Source organism: Pongo pygmaeus, chromosome 13, assembly GCF_028885625.2.
Source record: "Pongo pygmaeus isolate AG05252 chromosome 13, NHGRI_mPonPyg2-v2.0_pri, whole genome shotgun sequence".
Lineage (NCBI taxonomy): Eukaryota > Metazoa > Chordata > Mammalia > Primates > Hominidae > Pongo > Pongo pygmaeus.
This window is the reverse complement of record NC_072386.2, coordinates 91,784,934-91,804,863: the sequence shown is the minus strand read 5'-3', so window position 1 is coordinate 91,804,863 and position 19,930 is coordinate 91,784,934. Positions and strand designations below refer to the sequence as shown.

The window sequence follows — 19,930 nt, the reverse complement described above, 5'->3', positions numbered from 1 at the left end:
AATGGTGAGATTTAAGCTAGTGTGATTTACAAAGTCCTCTTGGGTGGGAGTACTCAGGGTTCTTCAAAGCACAGTTTCTGGAGTCAGACAGCATAGATTCAAATGGTGGCCCTGTCACTTACTAGCCATGTGACCTTGGACACATTATACCTTTCTGTCGTTCAGTTTCTTCATCACCAAAATAAGAAAAAGTACATGATCACATATTGTTGTAAGAATAAATGAGTTAATACATCTCAATAACAAGTTCCAATCCCTTATTCACAATTCTGAAATCTAAAAACTCTGAAGACCAAAAGTTTTCTCATAAGTTTTAGTAAATTATTTGGTGGCAAAACCTGACTTGAACCTATCTGTCATCTTTACTCCATTTGATGAGATGCAGCAATATTAATGTGCTTGATTGCAGGTGCTTCCTGAGACCCTGCAGAAGGAGTTATATAATATATACAATATATTGCATAAGCAATATATTTACTCTCTAAAATCTGACAAAATTCTGATTTCCAAAGCACATATGGCCTCAAGGCTTTCAGATAAAGAATTGTGAACCTGCCCTTGGAACAATATCTGCCACATTTCTAGAGTAAAAGATAAATTGCCCATGCTCAATGCAGCCGGGAGGGCTCATGCAATGCTACCAATCCCAAAGCCCATTTTGAAGACAGGATGAATTAAGAGAGAGAAGTGATGCAAAGCTGAACACAGCTAGTCACAGCTCTTTTTCTGCTGCTCATATAAACACGGTATTCTGGCTGGAAAGCAGTCTAAGCCTCTTGAAATAATCTAAAGCACTCAGTACTGGGCATCAATATGTATAACATATATAAAAATCAGCCAACAAGTACTCTTGCAGCACCTACTGTATGCTCAGCACTGTAAAGATACTACATGGTCCTTCTATGCTTACCATGGAAATGAGGAAGACAAGCATGCAGTTAGAAAACAAAGAAAATGGTACACAATAATGTGCTAAATTGCAGTGGCATAGGCTAGATACTGAGATCAAAAGGGAAGGAATATTTTATGGAAGAGGGAGGATTAGCTGAAGGCAGTTTATTATTAGTTATATGATCTTGGGAAACACAGTCTCTCTGAGCCTCAGTCTTCACATCTGTAAAAGAGGCTTGTTTTGAGGGCAATATTTTATATACAGTGCCAGATACATAAGTAGGGAATAAATATTAGTTTTCCCTGTCAGCTGGCTCTTGAAGAAAGGTAAAGGCTCATGAATGAGAATGAACACGAATTGTGCGTCCTTACTAGAGTACAAACTATGTGTTGAGAGAATTATGGGAAATCAACCTGGAATGGTGAGGCTGATTTCCCATAACGGAGTGGCACATGGATGGGCAGAGATACTTTAGAAAGTCTTGCCTTGAAGTAATGAGAAATAGGGAACTGTGGATGACATTTAAGGAAAGAATAACATAAGACCAGTGCTGAAAATTACTTTCTAGAATGTAAAGGATCAGGAGGGAACCAGGAGCCAGTTAAGTGTCTATAATAGCAATCCAATGTAGCACCTGGCCTTTTGTTGATGAGGTAGGTGAGTAGACATGACATCTTTAGATTAGAGAAAACAACAAACAATTCCTTGTATGTAGCACAGCCATTTACCATCTTAATAAAGTCTGTTTCATTGCAACCTGATAGGCAAGAGCTTGGGACAAATGAAAGCTCAAAATTCTTTATCTAGTTCTCAAAAAGACTTACATACATGCCAGGCTGAGTAGTGTGGCAGATGAAAAATAGGGCATTTTCAATCTAATTAAACTAAAGAGCTTCTGCACAGCAACAGAAACTACCATCAGAGTGTACAGGCAACCTACAGAATGGGAGAAAATTTTTGCAATCTACTCCTCTGACAAAGGGCTAATATCCAGAATCTACAAAGAAACAAACTTACAAGAAAAAAACAAACAACCCCATCAACAAGTGGGCAAAGGATATGAACAGACACTTCTCAAAAGAAGACATTAATGCAGCCAAAAGACACATGAAAAAATGCTCACCATCACTGGCTATCAGAGAAATGCAAATCAAAACCACAATGAGATACCATCTCACACCAGTTAGAATGGGGATCATTAAAAAGTCAGGAAACAACAGGTGCTGGAGAGGATGTGGAGAAATAGGAACACTTTTACACTACTGGTGGGACTGTAAACTAGTTCGACCATTGTGGAAGACAGTGTGGTGATTCCTCAAGGATCTAGAACTAGAAATACCATTTGATCCAGCCATCCCCATTACTGGGTATATACCCAAAGGATTATAAAGCATGCTGCTATAAAGACACATGCACACGTTATGTTTATTGTGGCACTATTCACAATAGCAAAGACTTGGAACCAACCCAAATGTCCATCAGTGATAGACTGGATTAAGAAAATGTGGCACATATACACCATGGAATACTATGCAGCCATAAAAAAGGATGAGTTCATGTCCTTTGTAGGGACATGGGTAAAGCTGGAAACCATCATTTTCAGCAAACTTTCTCAAGGACAAAAAACCAAACACCCCATGTTCCCACTTATAGGTGAGAATTGAACAATGAGAACACATGGACACAGAAAGGGGAACATCACACACTGGGGACTGTTCAGGGCCCTCAGGGGGAGGGGGGAAGGATAGCATTAGGAGATATACCTAATGTAAATGACGAGTTAATGGGTGCAGCACACCAACATGGCACATGTATACATATGTAACAAACCTGCACATTGTGCACATGTACCCTAGAAATTAAAGTATAATAATACTGTAAAAAAAAGAAAAATAGGGCATTTTCTAAACATAGCACTAATTCTTTGAGCAGTTCAGAACAGCCAGGGCTAGGCAGTAGCCCAGGGTCTCAGGTGTCAGATAATCAAGGTCAAGGCAGCCTTCTGCAGCTATGTACAACTTTTCCTTCTCCTGCTCTGTTACTCTGTCCTGTTCAGAGTGCACTTCTGGGTTGCAGGGAAACAATGACTGTCATGTAATGTGAGGATTTACCTCAGCCAGTGGACTAACATGAGAAACCTGTTCTTAGAGCATGGCTCCCAGACAGGCAACAACACAGGCAAGACACACACACCATGTTTTATTTGTGTGAATGAAATCACACAATCAAAACTCAGAGTTTTGGAAAGTTGGGTGATTTTTCCCGTCTCATGTAACACATGTGGCTTACTATGCATTCCTCAAGTCTTCAAGTCTCCTTGATGATAAAGGGCTGCTTGACGCACCATCAAACTGACATAACACCTAGCAGGTATTTTTAAATTTTTTAAATACATGTTAATTGATCTTTCCCACTTGTGCGGTAAAGCAAATGTGTCTCCCTTCTGTTTGTCTGTGCATTATGATTATAGATGGACTTAATTTTAAAGAAACCAATCAACCCACCCCTACTACCCACCTGGGGCCACAAAACACTTTTGAATGAGGGAGAATAATGTCAAATGTATCAAATACTGACTGGGAACAGCAACTTTAAAAAAAAATGATTGGAATACCTGGACTAGATTGTTTTCAAAAAAGGAGTTGAAATTTATTCTGCAAGCACTGTGCTCAACTAGGTGTGTTCTGTGTGCCCCTAGATTTGCTGATGACATCCTCCTTTAGGAAGACAGATGAATGTGAAATGCCTCACTCATCAAAATTACAGAGAAATAGAATATGTTTGCCTGTTTTTCTTTCTGCCACCAAAGACCCCTTTTACCTGCTCATTTTAAAATTTTATCTAATCAATAATTTGCTTCATCTACTTTAAGCTCAATTTTCTTTAAAAATTGTCTCATATGTTAATACCCAGAAGAAATATGAGTAATTTCATTAAGTTCATAGTTTTACTTCTTGCGATGCCATAGGAGTAAAAAATAAAAATAATTTTTAAAAGTTTTACTTCAGCTGGGCTCTAAATAAAATCCCAACTATCCCCAGCTGCTCCTTCAAACCTTTATTATTGACAAGACACCTAACTCTACCCCTAACCATGTCTGCCCATCTTCCTTCCCTGATCCTCAAAACATGGATTTGATTATTTTTTTTTAATGGGTCATCTCAAGTGAATTCGATTTTCCCCTCACCCAGCCAGACACCAAATCCGTCCTCTTTCATTTTCTCCCAAGTTGAAGAAGGTCCCTGAAGAAAATCTTTCCATAACTGTTAGTACTCATTTCAGCATATCTAATAACTTAATCAACTTTCATTCTGCTCTCCTCTAACTTCAACCTATCCCTCAACTGGCTATCCACTCAAATTTTTCTTTAATCTCCATCTACAGCCCTCTTTATACTCACAGACGAGTAATCTACTTTTATTCTCTAACTTTATAGAACAGTAAAATTAAGGAAGTAAAAAGAATAACCAATAAAGGGTTGCCATTTTTTTTTAAGTAAAGACATAAATGTAACAGACTATCCTCCCAAATCACTATTATTTCAAAAAAGGACTTAGTTTTTTTTTTTTTTTTTTTTTTTAGAAAAGAGCACACTTTCAGAACAAAGGTCTGTAATAATCAATTTATCTTTTTTTTAACAAGGATATTATATTATCATTATTTTTGCTACTTGAATGTAGAATAATTTTTAAGAATTGACCATATTTGGGAGCTGATGATCTACTCTCCAGATACCATTTAGCCCCCTGAAAACTGGCTCTTCCTAACTCCAGAAGCTGTTCTTACAGAAACCCATTAATGACTAATTATCAAATCCAAAAGACACTCTTCAACCCTTCCTCAGCCTTTCTGCAGCATGCTTCTGGATCACTTTCTGATAGAAGTTATCACTACATGTTGGGTTTCCCATACTTCTGGTTATTCCTGTCTCCTTTGCACCTTGCCTACCCACTAAACAAAGTAGGCCCTAGGATTCCATCTCTGGACTTCTTTTCTTGCTGTATTCTTTCCTTAAGGCTTAATCCATTCATGTCTAAACACTGGTGAATTCCTAAATCAATTTCTAGCCCAGTTCTTTTTCCTGAGCACCATATCCATATCTGCAATTGCCTCTGGACATCTTTACTATCTCACAGACAGACTAACACACATTCAAAATGTTAGTGATCTCCTCATTCCATACAAGGTGCACTTTTTTTTTGTCCTGTCTCATTGAATAAGAGCACCAACAACCCAAACTGACTTTGAATCTTTACTCTTCCTTAGTTTTCTCATCCAATTAGCAACCAAATCTGTTTATAAATATTTCTCAAATTCATCTCTTTCTCACATTCCCACTGCCTTAGTTGAAGCACCATAATCTCTCAACTGGACTACTTTAAAGACCTCTTGAAGTTTTTACACAGAAACGAGGCCCTGGCACAGTATTTTCCACATGCAATTTTCTGAGAATTAAGATCCACAAACCTAAGGAAGGTCAAGAACCATGGTCCTTGCACACTTAATAAGAACCAGGTGAAAATTTAAAAAACAAACAAAAAACACAAACAACCAAAAAACCTGGTCCCAAATCTTTCCCTCCCTATGGAACATAGGATTTTGGGGTTTAATATTTGGAAAGTTGCACAAGGGAAGTATTTGTAGTACTAGTAATGTTATTCTTAAGCTGAGTGCTGGTTACATAGGTGTTTAGTAGTGAAAACTAAGAGCTGAACACTTCAAATATGTACCCTTTTAATATACACAGCATACTTAAATACAAAATAGTACCCTAGAATTGTAGGCAGAATAGTCTCCCTAGCATGACAACTCTTGATCTGCCCTTACAGAAGGACAGCCTTACCTCCTGTCACATTCCCAATTCACCAAGGAATCAGGAGTTCAATTTGTAGCTACCAGTTATCTCACAATTCCCCCGCCTTCAGATACTATTCATCTTCCCTGGTACTCATCTTTTAGCTTCATCTTAAGCATCTTCCTCTTGATTTAACTTTTTCCTTCCCTTCTCTTCTAGATACATTTCCCTCTCTAGAGCCTTCTGCATACTTTTATAATTTTCTTGGGAAACAGAAATGGACACTTAACTGCTTTTTTTATTTTTATTTTTATTTTTATTTTTTTGAGACAGAGTTTTGCTGTTGTTGCCCAGGCTGGAGTGCAATGGTGTGATCTCGGCTCACCGCAACCTCCACCTCCCAGGTTCAAGCGATTCTCCTGCCTCAGCCTCCCAAGTAGCTGGGATTACAGGTATGTGTCACCATGCCTGGCTAATTTTGTATTTTTAGTAGAGACAGGGTTTCTCCATGTTGGTCAGGCTGGTCTCAAACTCCTGACCTCAGGAGATCCACCCGCCTTGGCCTCCCAAAGTGCTGGGATTACAGGCATGAGCCACCATGCCCGGCACTGCTTTTTTTAAAAAATGATTTTTTACGTAAAAATGGCCATAGTGCCCAAAGTAATTTATAAAGTCAATGCTATTCCCATCAAGCTACCACTGACTTTTTTCATAGAACTAGAAAAAAACTACTTTAAATTTCATATGGAACCAAAAAAGAACCCACATAGACAAGACAATCCTAAGCAAAAAGAACAAAGCTGGAGGAATCACGCTAACTGACTTCAAACTATACTACAAGGCTATAGTAACCAAAACAGCATGGTACTGGTACCAAAACAGATATATAGACCAATGGAACAGAACAGAGGCCTCAGAAATAACACCACACATCTACAACCATCTGATCTTTGACAAACCTGACAAAAACAAGCAATGGAGAAAGGATTCCCTATTTAATAAATGGTCCTGGGAAAACCAGCTAGCCATATGCAGAAAGCGGAAACTGGACCCCTTCTTTACACCTTATACAAAAATTAGCTCAAGATGGAATAAAGATTTAAATGTAAAACCTAAAACCATAAAAACCCTAGAAGAAAACCTAGGCAATACCATTCAGAACATAGGCATGGACAAAGACTTCATGACTAAAACACCAAAATTAACTAAAACACTAAAGCAACAAAAGCCAAAATTGATGAATGGGATCTAACTAAACTAAAGAGCTTCTGCACAGCAAAAGAAACTAGCATCAGAGTGAACAGGCAACCTACAGAATGGAAGAAAATTTCTGCAATGCCACCATGCAGAATGACACCATGGCACATGTATACCTATGTAACAAACCTGCACATTCGCATATGTATCCCAGAACTTAAAGTATAATTTAAAAAAAAATGATTTTTTAGGGTTCTATGTTTTTTATAAGCAATGATTTGTATATGCAGTCAAGAACTGTTCACTGTTACTGGAGTTCTGAGTTGTCCAAGGATTTTAAAATTATGAAATTTCTATAAATTCCAGATTCATGTCCAAGGATATTAAAAATTATGTAAGAATACCTCATACAACCATAGCCTCAAACTACTATGAGGTCAACAGCAGCCAGTGCTTCTGCTATGGAAGATAAAACCATACATGAAACTGATGTGACTTCAACAAAAAGCAAAGAAATGTGTTTCAGTTTACATGCAGTGAAAACATACACAATAGATTTTTAAAATACTGAGAACAGGTCTAAGAACCTCATTAGTTGAGATCCTGATCTGGGAACCACTAGTGTAAAATAAATACAACTGGGAAGGTCCAGGGCAGGATAACTTTATATGAGTCAGGCACAGTATGTTGTTTTTTGTACTTTTCCTTGGACTACAAATTGTTTTGAAATGTCAACTGTATAGTACCTATGAGTACCTAATTTGAATAAGGGAATGCACAAAGATATGTATCTTTCTATACATGTACCATAATCTCCACACTCACATGCAGGTATACACATAAAGAGATGGGAAGATGAAAGTCTGGAGGTAATTTTTAGAATGACTGAGGTACAGGAGAAAGGGAGTGGTCATTTGCTCAAACTATTAGGAAGCTGGAATTACAGAATTCTGGTAATTTGGAATTCTATACTCAGAAACTAAAGAACCTGGGCTTAATTGAGCTACTCCAGAAAAGGTTAACTAGTCACACACAGAACAAATGACAGCTATTTCCTTCCTATCTTTGATTCTAATTTTAAAAACACAGTAATGCGTTTGACAGAATTGGTTTTACACTAAAGTAACAACTCTTACACAAAGCGAAAAACAAAACAGGTTTTAATGATTAGAACAGATGAATTAATAGGTTTATAATAACCATTAACTAAGGGAAGCCCTAGAACAAGAAATAAGGATTTTTAATTGCATGCAAAACCTAGTTACCATAAAAACCAATGCAATACCAAAATATCTCAGCTTCCTAGCATAGACTCCAGGTCTTTTCATTTCCAATTCTTGGCAGTCAAAATATGTACACTTTTATATGCACCTGGTTGTGGAGGGATAAGCTCATTCACATAGGACTACAAATATCTCTCACAGGTAGGAGGGCACAAAAGAACAATATCTTCCTCCACTTTTTGGGGTCCATCTTGAAAAACAAAAAAGGCACTCCCAAAGGTTCCTTGGTAACACCTTTGTTAGGTTTCTTAATTACCAACATAATCTTTACATGTAAGGTTAATGGTCCACTCATTTCACAGATCTGGGAACCATCAGGCATTGGAACTGCCTTTAACTCACATGCCAAACAACTGGCTTTCTTAAACAATGACAAAAACTGTATACTTGTTTTAAAAACATTTGGGCTTTGTTTCCTTGACAACTTACATATGCTTAATCACTGGACTTTGGCATGCAGAGCCAAACATATCATGGAACTGAAAGAACCACAATATGACATGGTGACAGAAGACTCTTTGAATCATTATTCTCAGTTTTCCACTATCAGCTGCTCCAGCTCCCTTATACTAATCCCACTTTGTCCCTCAGAGCACCCATGCTCTGAATCTAGGTTTAATCTCTCTGCCGAAAGATTTATTAAAGATACTTAGATAAATTACCAAGTCTTTCTCTATGATCATCAAAGAGTAAGGGAAGTCAGATGCTCATGGGCAGTTGTCCACTATTCACAGAATCTTTAGAAACTATTTGCCTGAGGCCAAGGAGAATTTGCTTTATCACTAAATCTGACCCATGTTGAGCCATACTAAAACTGCACTTGGGTACTAGTCTCAAATCAAATTGAGCTTATGTATTGCTCTACATTTATTGCATCCATGCTGTGTGCAATTTCTGATGCTGAATAAGAGAAATGCGGCAATTAAACGCTTCACCACAAGCATCACATTCATGGGTTTCTTGGGTTTTCACCTCTGCATGGATCTTCTGATGGTTGACAAGACTGCGCTGTTGACTGAAACTTTTGTCGCACTTCTCACACTTATAAGGTTTCTCTCCTGTGTGTATTCTCTGATGCTGAATAAGACCTGAGTTCCGGCTAAAGGCCTTTCCACATTCATCACATTTATGGGGTTTATTACCTGTGTGAACACCCTGATGTCGAATAAGATTACAAAGCTGACTAAAGCTTTTTCCACACTGTCTGCACAGATAGGGTCTCTCACCAGTGTGGATTCTCTGATGTTCAATAAGAAATGAGCTCCGGCTGAAGCTTTTCCCACAGACAGTACATAGATAGGGCTTTTCACCAGTGTGGATTCTTTGATGTTGTACAAGATGAGCACTAACACTAAAAGTTTTCCCACATTCATCACATTTATAAGATTTCTCCTTAGGGTAGACTTCCTGCTGTATAACAAGACTGCAATTTGGATCAAAACTTTCCTTAGTTTCATTGTACGGATAAGTCTTCTCCCTGGTGTGTATTCTCTGATGCTGAATAAGACCTGAGCTTCTACTAAAGGCTTTTCCACATTCCTCACATTTATGGGGCTTGTCTCCTGTGTGAATTCTCTGATGACGAGTAAGGTTGCAAAGTTGACTGAAACTTTTCCCACACTCTTTGCACTGATAAGGTCTTTCACCAGTATGGATCCTCTGATGTTCAATAAGGAATGAGCTCCGACTAAAACTTTTTCCACACTCAATACAAAGAAAAGGCTTCTCGCCAGTGTGAATTTTTTGATGCTGTATAAGGTATGTGCTTAATCGAAAGGCTTTCCCACATTCACCACATTTATGGGGTCTTTCCCCAGTGTGAATTCTTTGATGCTCAACAAGCAATGAATTTCGACTAAAGCTCTTCTTACATTTGGTACAGTGATAAGGTTTCTCACCAGTGTGGGTTCTTTGATGTTCAATAAGGTGTGATTTCCAACTGAAGGCTTTCCCACAGTCACTACATTTATGGGGTTTCTCACCTGTATGAATCCTTTGATGTTTAACAAGGCTCCTTCTCTGGCTGAAGCTCTGTTTACACTGATTACACTGATAGGGTCTTTCTCCAGTGTGGATTCTCTGATGTCTAATAAGGGTTGAGCTCACACTAAAGGTTTTTCCACAGTAATTACACTCACAGGGCCTTTCCCCAGTGTGAATTCTCTGATGTTCAATAACAAATGAACTGCGACTAAAACTTTTCCCACATTCATTGCACTGAAAAGGTTTCTCACCAGTATGGACCCTTTGATGTTGAATGAAATGGGCCTTGCGGACAAAACCCTTTCCACATTCTTCACATTTATGGCATTTCTCTTCTGAGTTTGGTCTTTTACGGATAATGTTAGTGTTTTCTCTGAACATTCTCTGTTCCTGGGTCAAAGATTCCCTTGGTATTTCCCATAGGAAGATCCCTCTTTGTTTATCTAACCTACCAACAAGTTCAAAGGTTTCTCTACCCATAGGATCCTGGTCAATTTCACTTTTGATTCTTGTAACTATTACACCCTGTGGTTCCACTTCTTCCTCAATTTCTTCAATCTCTTGTTTTACAGTTGGCTCCTCATCCTTATCTCTGTTCAAAACATCTGGAATAATAAAAAGGAAATACAAAGATCAATCAAGGTCTTTGAAGCAAGGAGAAACAAAGTAAGATGGGCAAACAAAGAAACAAATCAAGTCAAGGTGGGATTAATCAGTCTATCAAGGAAAACAGGGTAGAATGAAAAAAAAACTCTACTAAGTTCAAGAAAATTTAGGATGAGAAAGCATTATTGGAATATGATCAGACCAAATAATTAACATAAGGGAGCAGATGCTAATGGCCAGGCATAGTGGCTCATGCCTGTAATCCTAGCATTTTGGGAGAGTGAGGTGGGAGGATCACTTGAGCTCAGGAGTTTGAGACCAGCCTGGGCAACAGTGAGACTTCATCTCTACAAAAAAAATTTTTTTTTAAATTAGCCAGACATGGTGGTGCACACCTGTAGTCCCAGCTACCCAGGTAGCTGAGGTGGGAGGATTGATCATTTAAGCCCAACAGGTTGAGGCTGCAGCAAGCCGTGTTTGCGTCGCTGCACACCAGCCTAGGCAATAGAGTGAGACCTAATCTCAAAAAAATAAAAATAAAAATAAAAAAAGATGCTAAGAAGGATAAAAGACAAAGATCCAGGGGAAACAATAATTCATTCATTAACAAGCATTTACTCACTGCCCATCAAAAGCACTGCAGAAACACTGTAATCAGCCAGGATTCAGAGATAAGACATGAAGCCCCCCTGCCAAATGGAATGGATGTTAAGTAAAAAATGGGGAAAGAAAATAATATGATAAAGAAAATCTTAAGTAAAAAGCAGTTCCTGTAAAAAGAGACAAAATGGCTTTTAAAAACAATAATAAAGGGTTGGGTGACAGAGAGTCTATGATATTGAGATGCAGAATAAAATAAGTATTAAGAAACATGGTCAGAGTTCATGGGAGCAACAACCAAAAAGGGCAGTCTGTGGTAGCTTATGACTTCACCTACCACAAATCATACCTCAAGTACAAGTGATTCTAAACTCTCTAACAATATAAGACCCAAGGTTCACCATCTTGTTCCAACTGAGAGGCTGCATGACAACTGAGAAATGAAAATCTTGCATGTGTTGAAGAAAAGACAACACAGTGGTCTATGATATAACAGAGTGTCATATAGTACATTTAGGCTTGCTTCTGACATCTTCCTGATTTTCCATCTCTTGCTGGAATAGGTATTAAATAATTCCACTAGAAGATTCAATAATGACCACATTTATATTTGGCCCTAAACAAGCTCCTTTTTCATACATCCTCTTTTCTCTCAATTTTTTGTGGAGTCATCTTTGAATTTTCTATTTGCTTACTTCATTATTTTATTCTAAAATAACCTTTTCCTATTCCCCTAAGAAACTACTAGAAATTTTATTTCTTCTAAGGCTATTTAGTGTCCCCTCTCAAATTTTTCAGTGGGCTGTATTTTCTTTCACATAATGAAAAAACATGAAAGAACTCCCTCAACTTTCTGTCCTCTACCTATAAAATTATCTGCCAATGGTACATAAAGATATATCTGGTTCTTATGCAAAGCTAAGGCATCCACCACTTATCGATCCCACTCACCTCTGGGCATTTGCTTAATTATCCCGTCTTTCCTCTTTCTTCAATACACACTCTCTATTGACACTTTCCTATCATTACATAAATACGTCCAATTTTATCTTGAACCTGAAATCCTTCTCTTTATGAAAGCCACGCATTGAAAAAAAATCTTAACACCGAGGTTTTCTATTTCTTATGTTTTCCATGCCCAGCCTCTTCCTATTCAATCTATTCTGCAACCTATGGCGAAATCCGGTTTCTGTTTCCAGTATCTAGAGAAACTTCTCATTAGATTACCAATGACTCAAATAATAATAAAACGGGCATTTTTTTTTTTTTTTTTGAGACAGAGTTTCACTCTTATTGCCCAGGCTGGAGTGCAATGGAGTGATCTTGGCTCACTACAACCTCCACCTCGCAGGCTCAAGCAATTCTCCTGCCTCAGCCTCCCAAGTAGCTGGGATTACAGGTACCCGCCACCGTGCCTAGCTAATTTTTTTGCATTTTTAGTAGAGATGGAGTTTCACCATGTTGGTCTCAAACTCTGACCTCAGGTGATCCACCCAACTCGGCTTCCCAAAGTGCTGGGATTACAGGAGTGAGTCACCGTGCCTGGCCTAAAATGGACATGTTTCAGTACTTATGTTATTCAGCAGCATCTAACACTGCTGACCACCCCTATTTCTTGACATTATCTGTTTTTGGTTTCTACGCTATTACATTCTTCTATTTCCTTCCCTACTTCTTTGGCCTTTTCTGATAAATTTCCCTCATTTCTTTCTTTTCCTTTGTCAACTGATTTTTGTTATTGTTACCCACATTTACATCCTTACTTGTTCTGTATATACACCCTCCAGATATCTCCAGTTAAATGCCTCACAAAGGGCTCACAATTAACATGGTCATCATCATCTGCTTTCATGCCTTTCCCCACCTTTAATTATCTCTTGAAAGGCACCATCATCCATTACCCTACAGTCTCAAAGCAGGAATCATCCCGTATTTCTCCCTTCTTCTTACTGTTAATCAATCATCCAAATCCTGGATTTCTCTCTAGCACCTATCTTTCATCCCTCACAATCATCTAGCTGCCTTATAATCTTTGGCTCCAGTCTTCAGGCTGCCAACACATTATATATGCCATACTGATTCTAGAAGAGATCTCTGTAAAACGGAATTCTACTCATCTCATCACCTGTAGATTTAGCAGCTCCCCATCACCTTTAAGATCGAATCAAGCTCTTTGCTATGATACAACCCTTCATGACACAGTCTGTAAGCCTCAAGTCATGTTTCTACCTACTTTATCATACTTTATGTAGGCAAATTGTTTGTGTTACAGTCTTTCATGTCTTATCTTTACATATCTCATTTACTCAATGTCCCTCAACACTGTTTACCTGGCAAACTTTTGGTTTCACTTTAAGATTCAAAGCAATCTTTAAGTTTAAAGCAACAGTTCCTCTACAAAGCCTTTACTAAGTCCACTAGACAGATTTAGGTGTTCTATTTTTCTATTACCAGTCCTTGACCGTAATTCTATTATTGCTATGATTACACTGCATTTTTTAACTGTTTGTCTCTTCCACTAGATTGTAAATTCTTTGTGAGAAGGCAGTTTCTTCAGAATATTTGTTCAGTTATATTAGTTGGATTAGTGGATACTGTTCTGTCAATTTCATTCAAATGAATAAGATAAAATGATCATTACTTGAAGATGATATGAATATATACCTAAAATTCCTAGAAGATGCAAATGAAAATATAATCATAACAAGATTAAAAATCTTGTTCTTAGTACAAAAAAAGTAAATATTATACAGAAATGATATAAACTCTTCACAATAGTAACAAAAAACATAAAACCTAGGAATAAACATAAGAAATGTGTAAGATCCATAAAAATATTCCATACAATTTTTCTGAAAGACAAAAGGATACAGTTAAACAGAGTCAACCGAATGGCTAAAGAGATTCAATATTATAAGGATCTCAATTCCTTTCAATCTATGAAACTAATCACATTCCAATCAAAAATCATATGAACCAATAAAAAAGTAAATAAATCTAAAGTTTAGAAGAAGGCAGACTAGTGAAGTACATCCTGAAAAAGATTATTTAAGAATGACTTATATTACCAGACATAAAATGTAATATATTGTTAAAGTGAATAAAACAATGACATTCGCATAAAAATAAATAGGTCGACAGGACAGGCAGGTGAAGAAAACAAGTGTAAGGCTTCCACACAGAGCAGCCTTGAAGTGACTACCCATTAGATCTGGGCTTGGCAATGCTTATGCAATATCTTCCCATCCTGTGGTCATGGCCAATTTTTCTACACAGATAGTTGACTCAAAGTGGGTTTCGCCAAAGAACCTGGAATTAAAACTGAAATCGCTAGTTATTCGGAAGGTAGCTAGAATTGTAACCTATCAAACCAGAAGCCAAAAGGACAGAAGTATGTGAACATAAGGAGGAAAGACTAAACTGTCAAGGAGAAAAAAGAGATAAGACAGTGTTATAGACTGAATGTTTGTGTTCCCACCAAATATTCATATGAAGCCCTAATCCACAATGTGATATTTGGAGGTGGGGCCTTCGGGAAGTAATTAAATTTAGATGAGGTCATGATGGTGGGGCCCCCATGATGGGATTAGTGCTCTTATAAAAAGAGGAACAAAGACCAGAACGTTTGCTCTACCTCTCTCCCCTTCTGCCATGTGAAGACACAGTAATAAGGTGGCACTCTGCAAGTCATTGCGGAAAGAGTCATTAAAATTGAAGATGTCAAAGATCTGAGAAATTAAGCTATCAACCGTATCATCAATGTAGCTATTAAAGTTTTTTTAAAAATAAGCTTGAAAAGGAAAAGTATGAATGAAAAGCCAAAACCATAAAGCTAGACAAGAGTTGCATTATGAAAAGCAGTTAAGATGACGTAGAAGAGAATACTGCATTGCAACAGTAGAGTCATAGTGATCTCTCATCAAGGGAGCTCTCACCAAAGGGATGGAGATAGGGTCTATTGAGGAGGATGAAAAGACTGTGGGAGGAGAAATGATGAATGATGGAAAGCTGTATTTAAGCTGAAATAAAGAAGACAGCCTCCAAGTACAAGATCATCTATGGGCACACTGTCACACCTTGTCCATATGGTATTTACATGCTGCAGTTCTAGGAGAAGGCAGGGCCAGGCACTTACTTGGTTCTATCAACCAGAATACCGTATGTATGGATAAGCTGGCAGTGACTGAGAGACAACATGGCATATTAAAACACACACACACACACACATGCACACACACACACATATATCAGCAGCTGATATGGCTGAAGACTAAAGTGGTGTGCAGGAAAAAACAGGTGAGGCAAGAAAGATAGGCAGAGGCTATACTTGGAAGGTCCTATATGATAAGAAATTAAGATTTCTATCTTTTAAGCTATCAGGAACCATCAGAAGTTTTACACAGTTAACTAATACAAAATCACTTTGGTGGCAGTAGAGAGAATACATTTTAAAAAAGGAGACTAGTGGCAAGGGGGTAGTTTAGGGGTTAATGCAATAATCCAGTTAAGAGATACTGAGTCTTAAATTAACTGTACTTACTCAGTCATATAAATATTTACGAAGCATATAATACAGGCCTGACTCTATGCTAAGTGCTGGAGAAATCAAATGAAACAGGTATATTTACCATCCTCATGGTAATCAGTGAGGTTAGAAAAGTAACATATATGGAATGATTGTAGTATAGTATGATAAATTCAATAGCAGGAGTATATACAAGGTAAAACAAAGAAAGGAGTGCTTAACTCTGGAGAGAAGGCCCTTGATTTTAATGGATTGAAACTTGCCAGGTTTGAGTTACTCATGTGGTCTTCAAAAGATGACTAGGAATTTGAAACTCAACAGAGAAGATGATGACAACAATATAAGTCAACATTTATATTGTTCTTACTACATGTTAGTGTGTCAAGTGTTTTACATATATTAATTCAGTCAATGCTCACAATAACCCTATGAGGTAGGTGCTATTATTATTTCCATTTTATAAAAAAATAAACTGAGGCAAAGAGAGGTTAAATCACTATACTCACCAGGCTAAGTAAGTGGTGGAACGAGGATTTAAACCTAGGCAGTTAGGCTCCACATTACCTTTCTTAGGTGGAAATAAGGATTTGGGCCAGGCACGGTGGCTCACACCTGTAATCCCAGCACTTTGGGAGGCCAAGGTGGGCGGATCACCTGAGATCAGGAGTTCGAGACCAGCCCGGCCAACACAGTGAAACCCCTTCTCTACTAAAACTACAAAAATTAGCTGGGTGTGGTGGTGCACGCCTGTTTTTCTCAGCTACTCAGAAGGCTGAGGCAGGAGAATCTCTTGAACCCAGGAGGCGGAGGCTGCAGTGAGCTGAGATCACGCCACTGCACTCCAGCCTGGGCAATAGAATGAGGCTACATCTTGAAAAAAAAATTGAGATTATTTTCACAGAGTGGTAGCTGATGACCTGAGTGTAGGTAAGGTCCCCCAAGGAAAGAGTAGAGACTAAGGGGAAGTCTGAGAATGCAAGCTAATGGAGGGAAACAATAAAGAGTTTCACATATTCATAGAGAGGTAGAATAAAATAAGGTCCCAAAAGAGTCTACTGCATTTGACAATGACGTGTTACAGATCACTGACAAACAATTTAAAGGGAGTATTAGAGGCAAGACAAAAGGGCTCAGACACAAGGGGAGGTAAAGAAGTACAGAACACACATTAACTACTCTTACAAAATCTTGACTATGAAGAGAACAAGTAGTAAATTATAGGCAGCAGCAAGAGGGAGTGTCTGATTCATAGAAGGGATTTTTTCTTTTTTCCTCTCTTTTCTCCTATTGAAGAGTTATGAACATACCAATCATCAGAATAAGGGTACCAAGGGAGAAGAAATAGTGACTGAAAGTATAAGGGAAAAAAGAATAACTGATTAGTTTCTAGAAAGGTGAGAAGATGAGAGCAGCTTTAAGTGTGTAGATAAGAGGCAGAGAAGTTGAGAGTTCATGCTTATTGGCCTTCATTTTCTCTGAGAAACAGAAGGTGAGCTTCACTACTGAATGATGGATAAGCTTTTGGAATAGTCACTAAAAAGAACAGGGCAGTGAGCATATCAAGGACAAAAAATATTGCTAAGATATAAAAACCCAGTGGAGAGTAGAAGAAAAAGGCCATACTTATATACAGGATATCAATCTTTCTGGTTAGAGAATTTCTCCTGCTATGTTTAGCAATTTGGGTAGGAAAGAAGGAAAGGTGCATTTTATAACAAATACAGGATTTGAAGTTTGCAGAATGGGTAGAGAATAATGACAAGCTAGCAAGAGAGCTTGCTGGTGATTAGATGGGGAGACAAGCCCAGAAATGTTGGACACCTTGGTGAAAAAACAGAGACTTCAAGGGATAGGAAACATCGTTAATAATGAATGGGTTTAGGTGGAAAGGAGTAGGAAAGATAGAGAAGTTGTAGTAAGCTCCACAAGGGGAGAAAGCCTGTCTGTTTTGGTTACCCTCGTCTAGTCACAGTCAATAAACTTCCATTGCCGAATAACTGGTCAGAGAATAGGGTATTGGGATTTACAATTTGCCTGTTATGACAAAACTGGTATGATTAATGATGTAAGGTGCTGAGAAAAAGTGGAAAACAGGGTCCCTGAAGTAAGATCCACTGAGGCTGAAGTATTAACTGGGTCATCCATGGCATGAGTTAAAATAGACTATGAAACATGTGACAAAGTTATGTGTGAAGGACCAAACTAAAAGTTGACAGACAGTGAAAAGGAATTGAATGGAAAAAGCAAGACTGCTGAGACCTCAAAGAAGGAGATATTTTATTTGAAGGTGGAAAACTAATGCTTAGGGGACAGCATTTAAAAGCTGAGTGAACAATAACTTCCCCCTTCCAACACTGAGACAAAGGATGGGGAAGGAGGCGGATGTGGGAGAATAAGCAGCCCCCACTTGAAAAACTGCCAGAGAAACGTTGTCCTTGGGAAAGTGCCAGGTTTCAGTTAAGGCCAGGAGGGAAGGAACATTATGTGAAGACGAACAGGGGCTCCAGAACGCAGAGTGAAAAGGGGTGGGAGGAAAGCTGTGGGAGGATGAGCCAGGACGGAAAGTACAGAACAATATGGGAATGAGATTATGAAGACAGGATGCCCGAAAGGCTTGCAGTTTGGTCACTTCAAGGAAGCTAGGGATGAGAGTTATGGAAACGATTAATGCCTAAAAGGTTTGAATCAGAACTTTGGAACAAAGCAGTTTTGGTACTGGTTTCCGTCCAAATGTTCTGTTGGTCTGATTTATCTCTACCTTCTTAGATATTTTAATTAGAGAAACAGCAGATTCTTACCCAGTGAGACCAGGTTTCCATAATTCTCCATCATGACATCTTTATACAGGCTTCTCTGAGCTGGGTCCAGATAATCCCACTCCTCCTGGGTAAAAAACACAGCCACATCCTCAAATGTCAGCAACCCCTGAAATAGTATGATTTCTGTAGTCAGTTCCTGTTGTCTCAAGGACAAGTCTACCACTAAAAGTGGCAGAGGCAATCACTTATTGTGGCCAAGTAGGCTACGAGGAACATAACTGAAAGTTCCATATGTTGCCCAATTCTGGGAACGAACTGTAACTGACAGACATCTCAGACTAGAAAGGACCTATGGATAAGGCTTTTCTGATTTATTATGCCCTAAGAGTTTAATTTTAGTAAACTGCCCCAAGGCCTCTCCAAGCTTCCCTCACCTCACTGCCTATTTCAATTTTCCATTTGCACTGGCTTGTGACTCTATTCAATTCAATTCCTTGAGGTTCTCTAAGCGTGTACCTTGGGGTCCAGGCACTGTGCCAGGAACAGAAGACACAAGGGAAGGTCAAAAATGGTGCTTCACCTGAAGAACTCACAAATGAGAGAGCTAGTCTGGAGCATTACTTATTTTCTCAGGCCGATTTATCAAGTATCTCTAGAAAAAGAAAAAAAAAAAAAAAAGAGAGAGCCAGTGGGCAGTTTGTTCGCGAACCGCACCCCAGCGCACTAGTGGGGAGTTCCTTGCAAGGCGCTGGCCCTAAAGAGGCGGTCAGGAGGTTGGTGGGGGGCCTGGGGGAGAAACCAGTGGTGCGGCCTAGCTGGGGTAGTGGCGAGACAACCGGGATCCCCGGGGGGTGCTTACTTACCTTTGACTCCGGCGGGGGGCTCGGGGAAGCCATCTCCCAGGCAGAGAATAGGGGCAGGAATTGGGGGCGGCCTCACGGAAAGGAGCCTCTGTTGAGGCCTACCCGGCTGCTGGAAATTAGGCTCGACGAAGACGAGGATCCCTGGCTGGGTCTGGCCAGTGCCTGCCTCGGCCCCCAGACGGTCACGACCCCAACAGCATATCAGACGCGATCCCTGGCTGTCCCCCAACCCCGAACCCCAACCCCTACTCCTGCCTGGTTACGCAGCCTTTCAGGCCTCGCTAGAGCCTCCTCCCCGCTGCCAGTTCCTCCTCCTTTCAGCCAAGTAACGCTATGACCGCCCGCCCCCGGACCAGAAGGCGTCACCCAGATTCTTCCCGGGGCCCCCTCAACTACAACTCCCGTCATGCTCGGAAAGAGCGCCGCG

General features: G+C 39.2%; 1 protein-coding gene across 6 annotated transcripts; it reads right to left on the bottom strand.

Annotated features, from left to right (window-relative positions):
• Window positions 1-8,027: 8,027 nt before the first annotated feature.
• ZNF189 (zinc finger protein 189) lies at window positions 8,028-19,906 on the bottom strand. 6 transcript variants are annotated; one of them, XM_054500128.2, is made up of 4 exons: window positions 19,504-19,832; window positions 19,157-19,292; window positions 18,680-18,806; window positions 8,028-10,755 (listed from the first exon to the last, which is right to left on the bottom strand). In XM_054500128.2, exons 3-4 carry the CDS (start codon window positions 18,711-18,713, stop codon window positions 9,035-9,037), a joined length of 1,755 nt encoding a protein of 584 aa, XP_054356103.1. In that variant the 5' UTR covers window positions 18,714-18,806; window positions 19,157-19,292; window positions 19,504-19,832; the 3' UTR covers window positions 8,028-9,034. The 6 variants fall into 6 exon arrangements, with proteins under 6 accessions (XP_054356103.1, XP_054356104.1, XP_054356105.1 ...); XM_054500129.2 differs by having other exon boundaries at window positions 18,680-18,764; XM_054500130.2 differs by having other exon boundaries at window positions 18,680-18,761.
• Window positions 19,907-19,930: the final 24 nt, after the last annotated feature.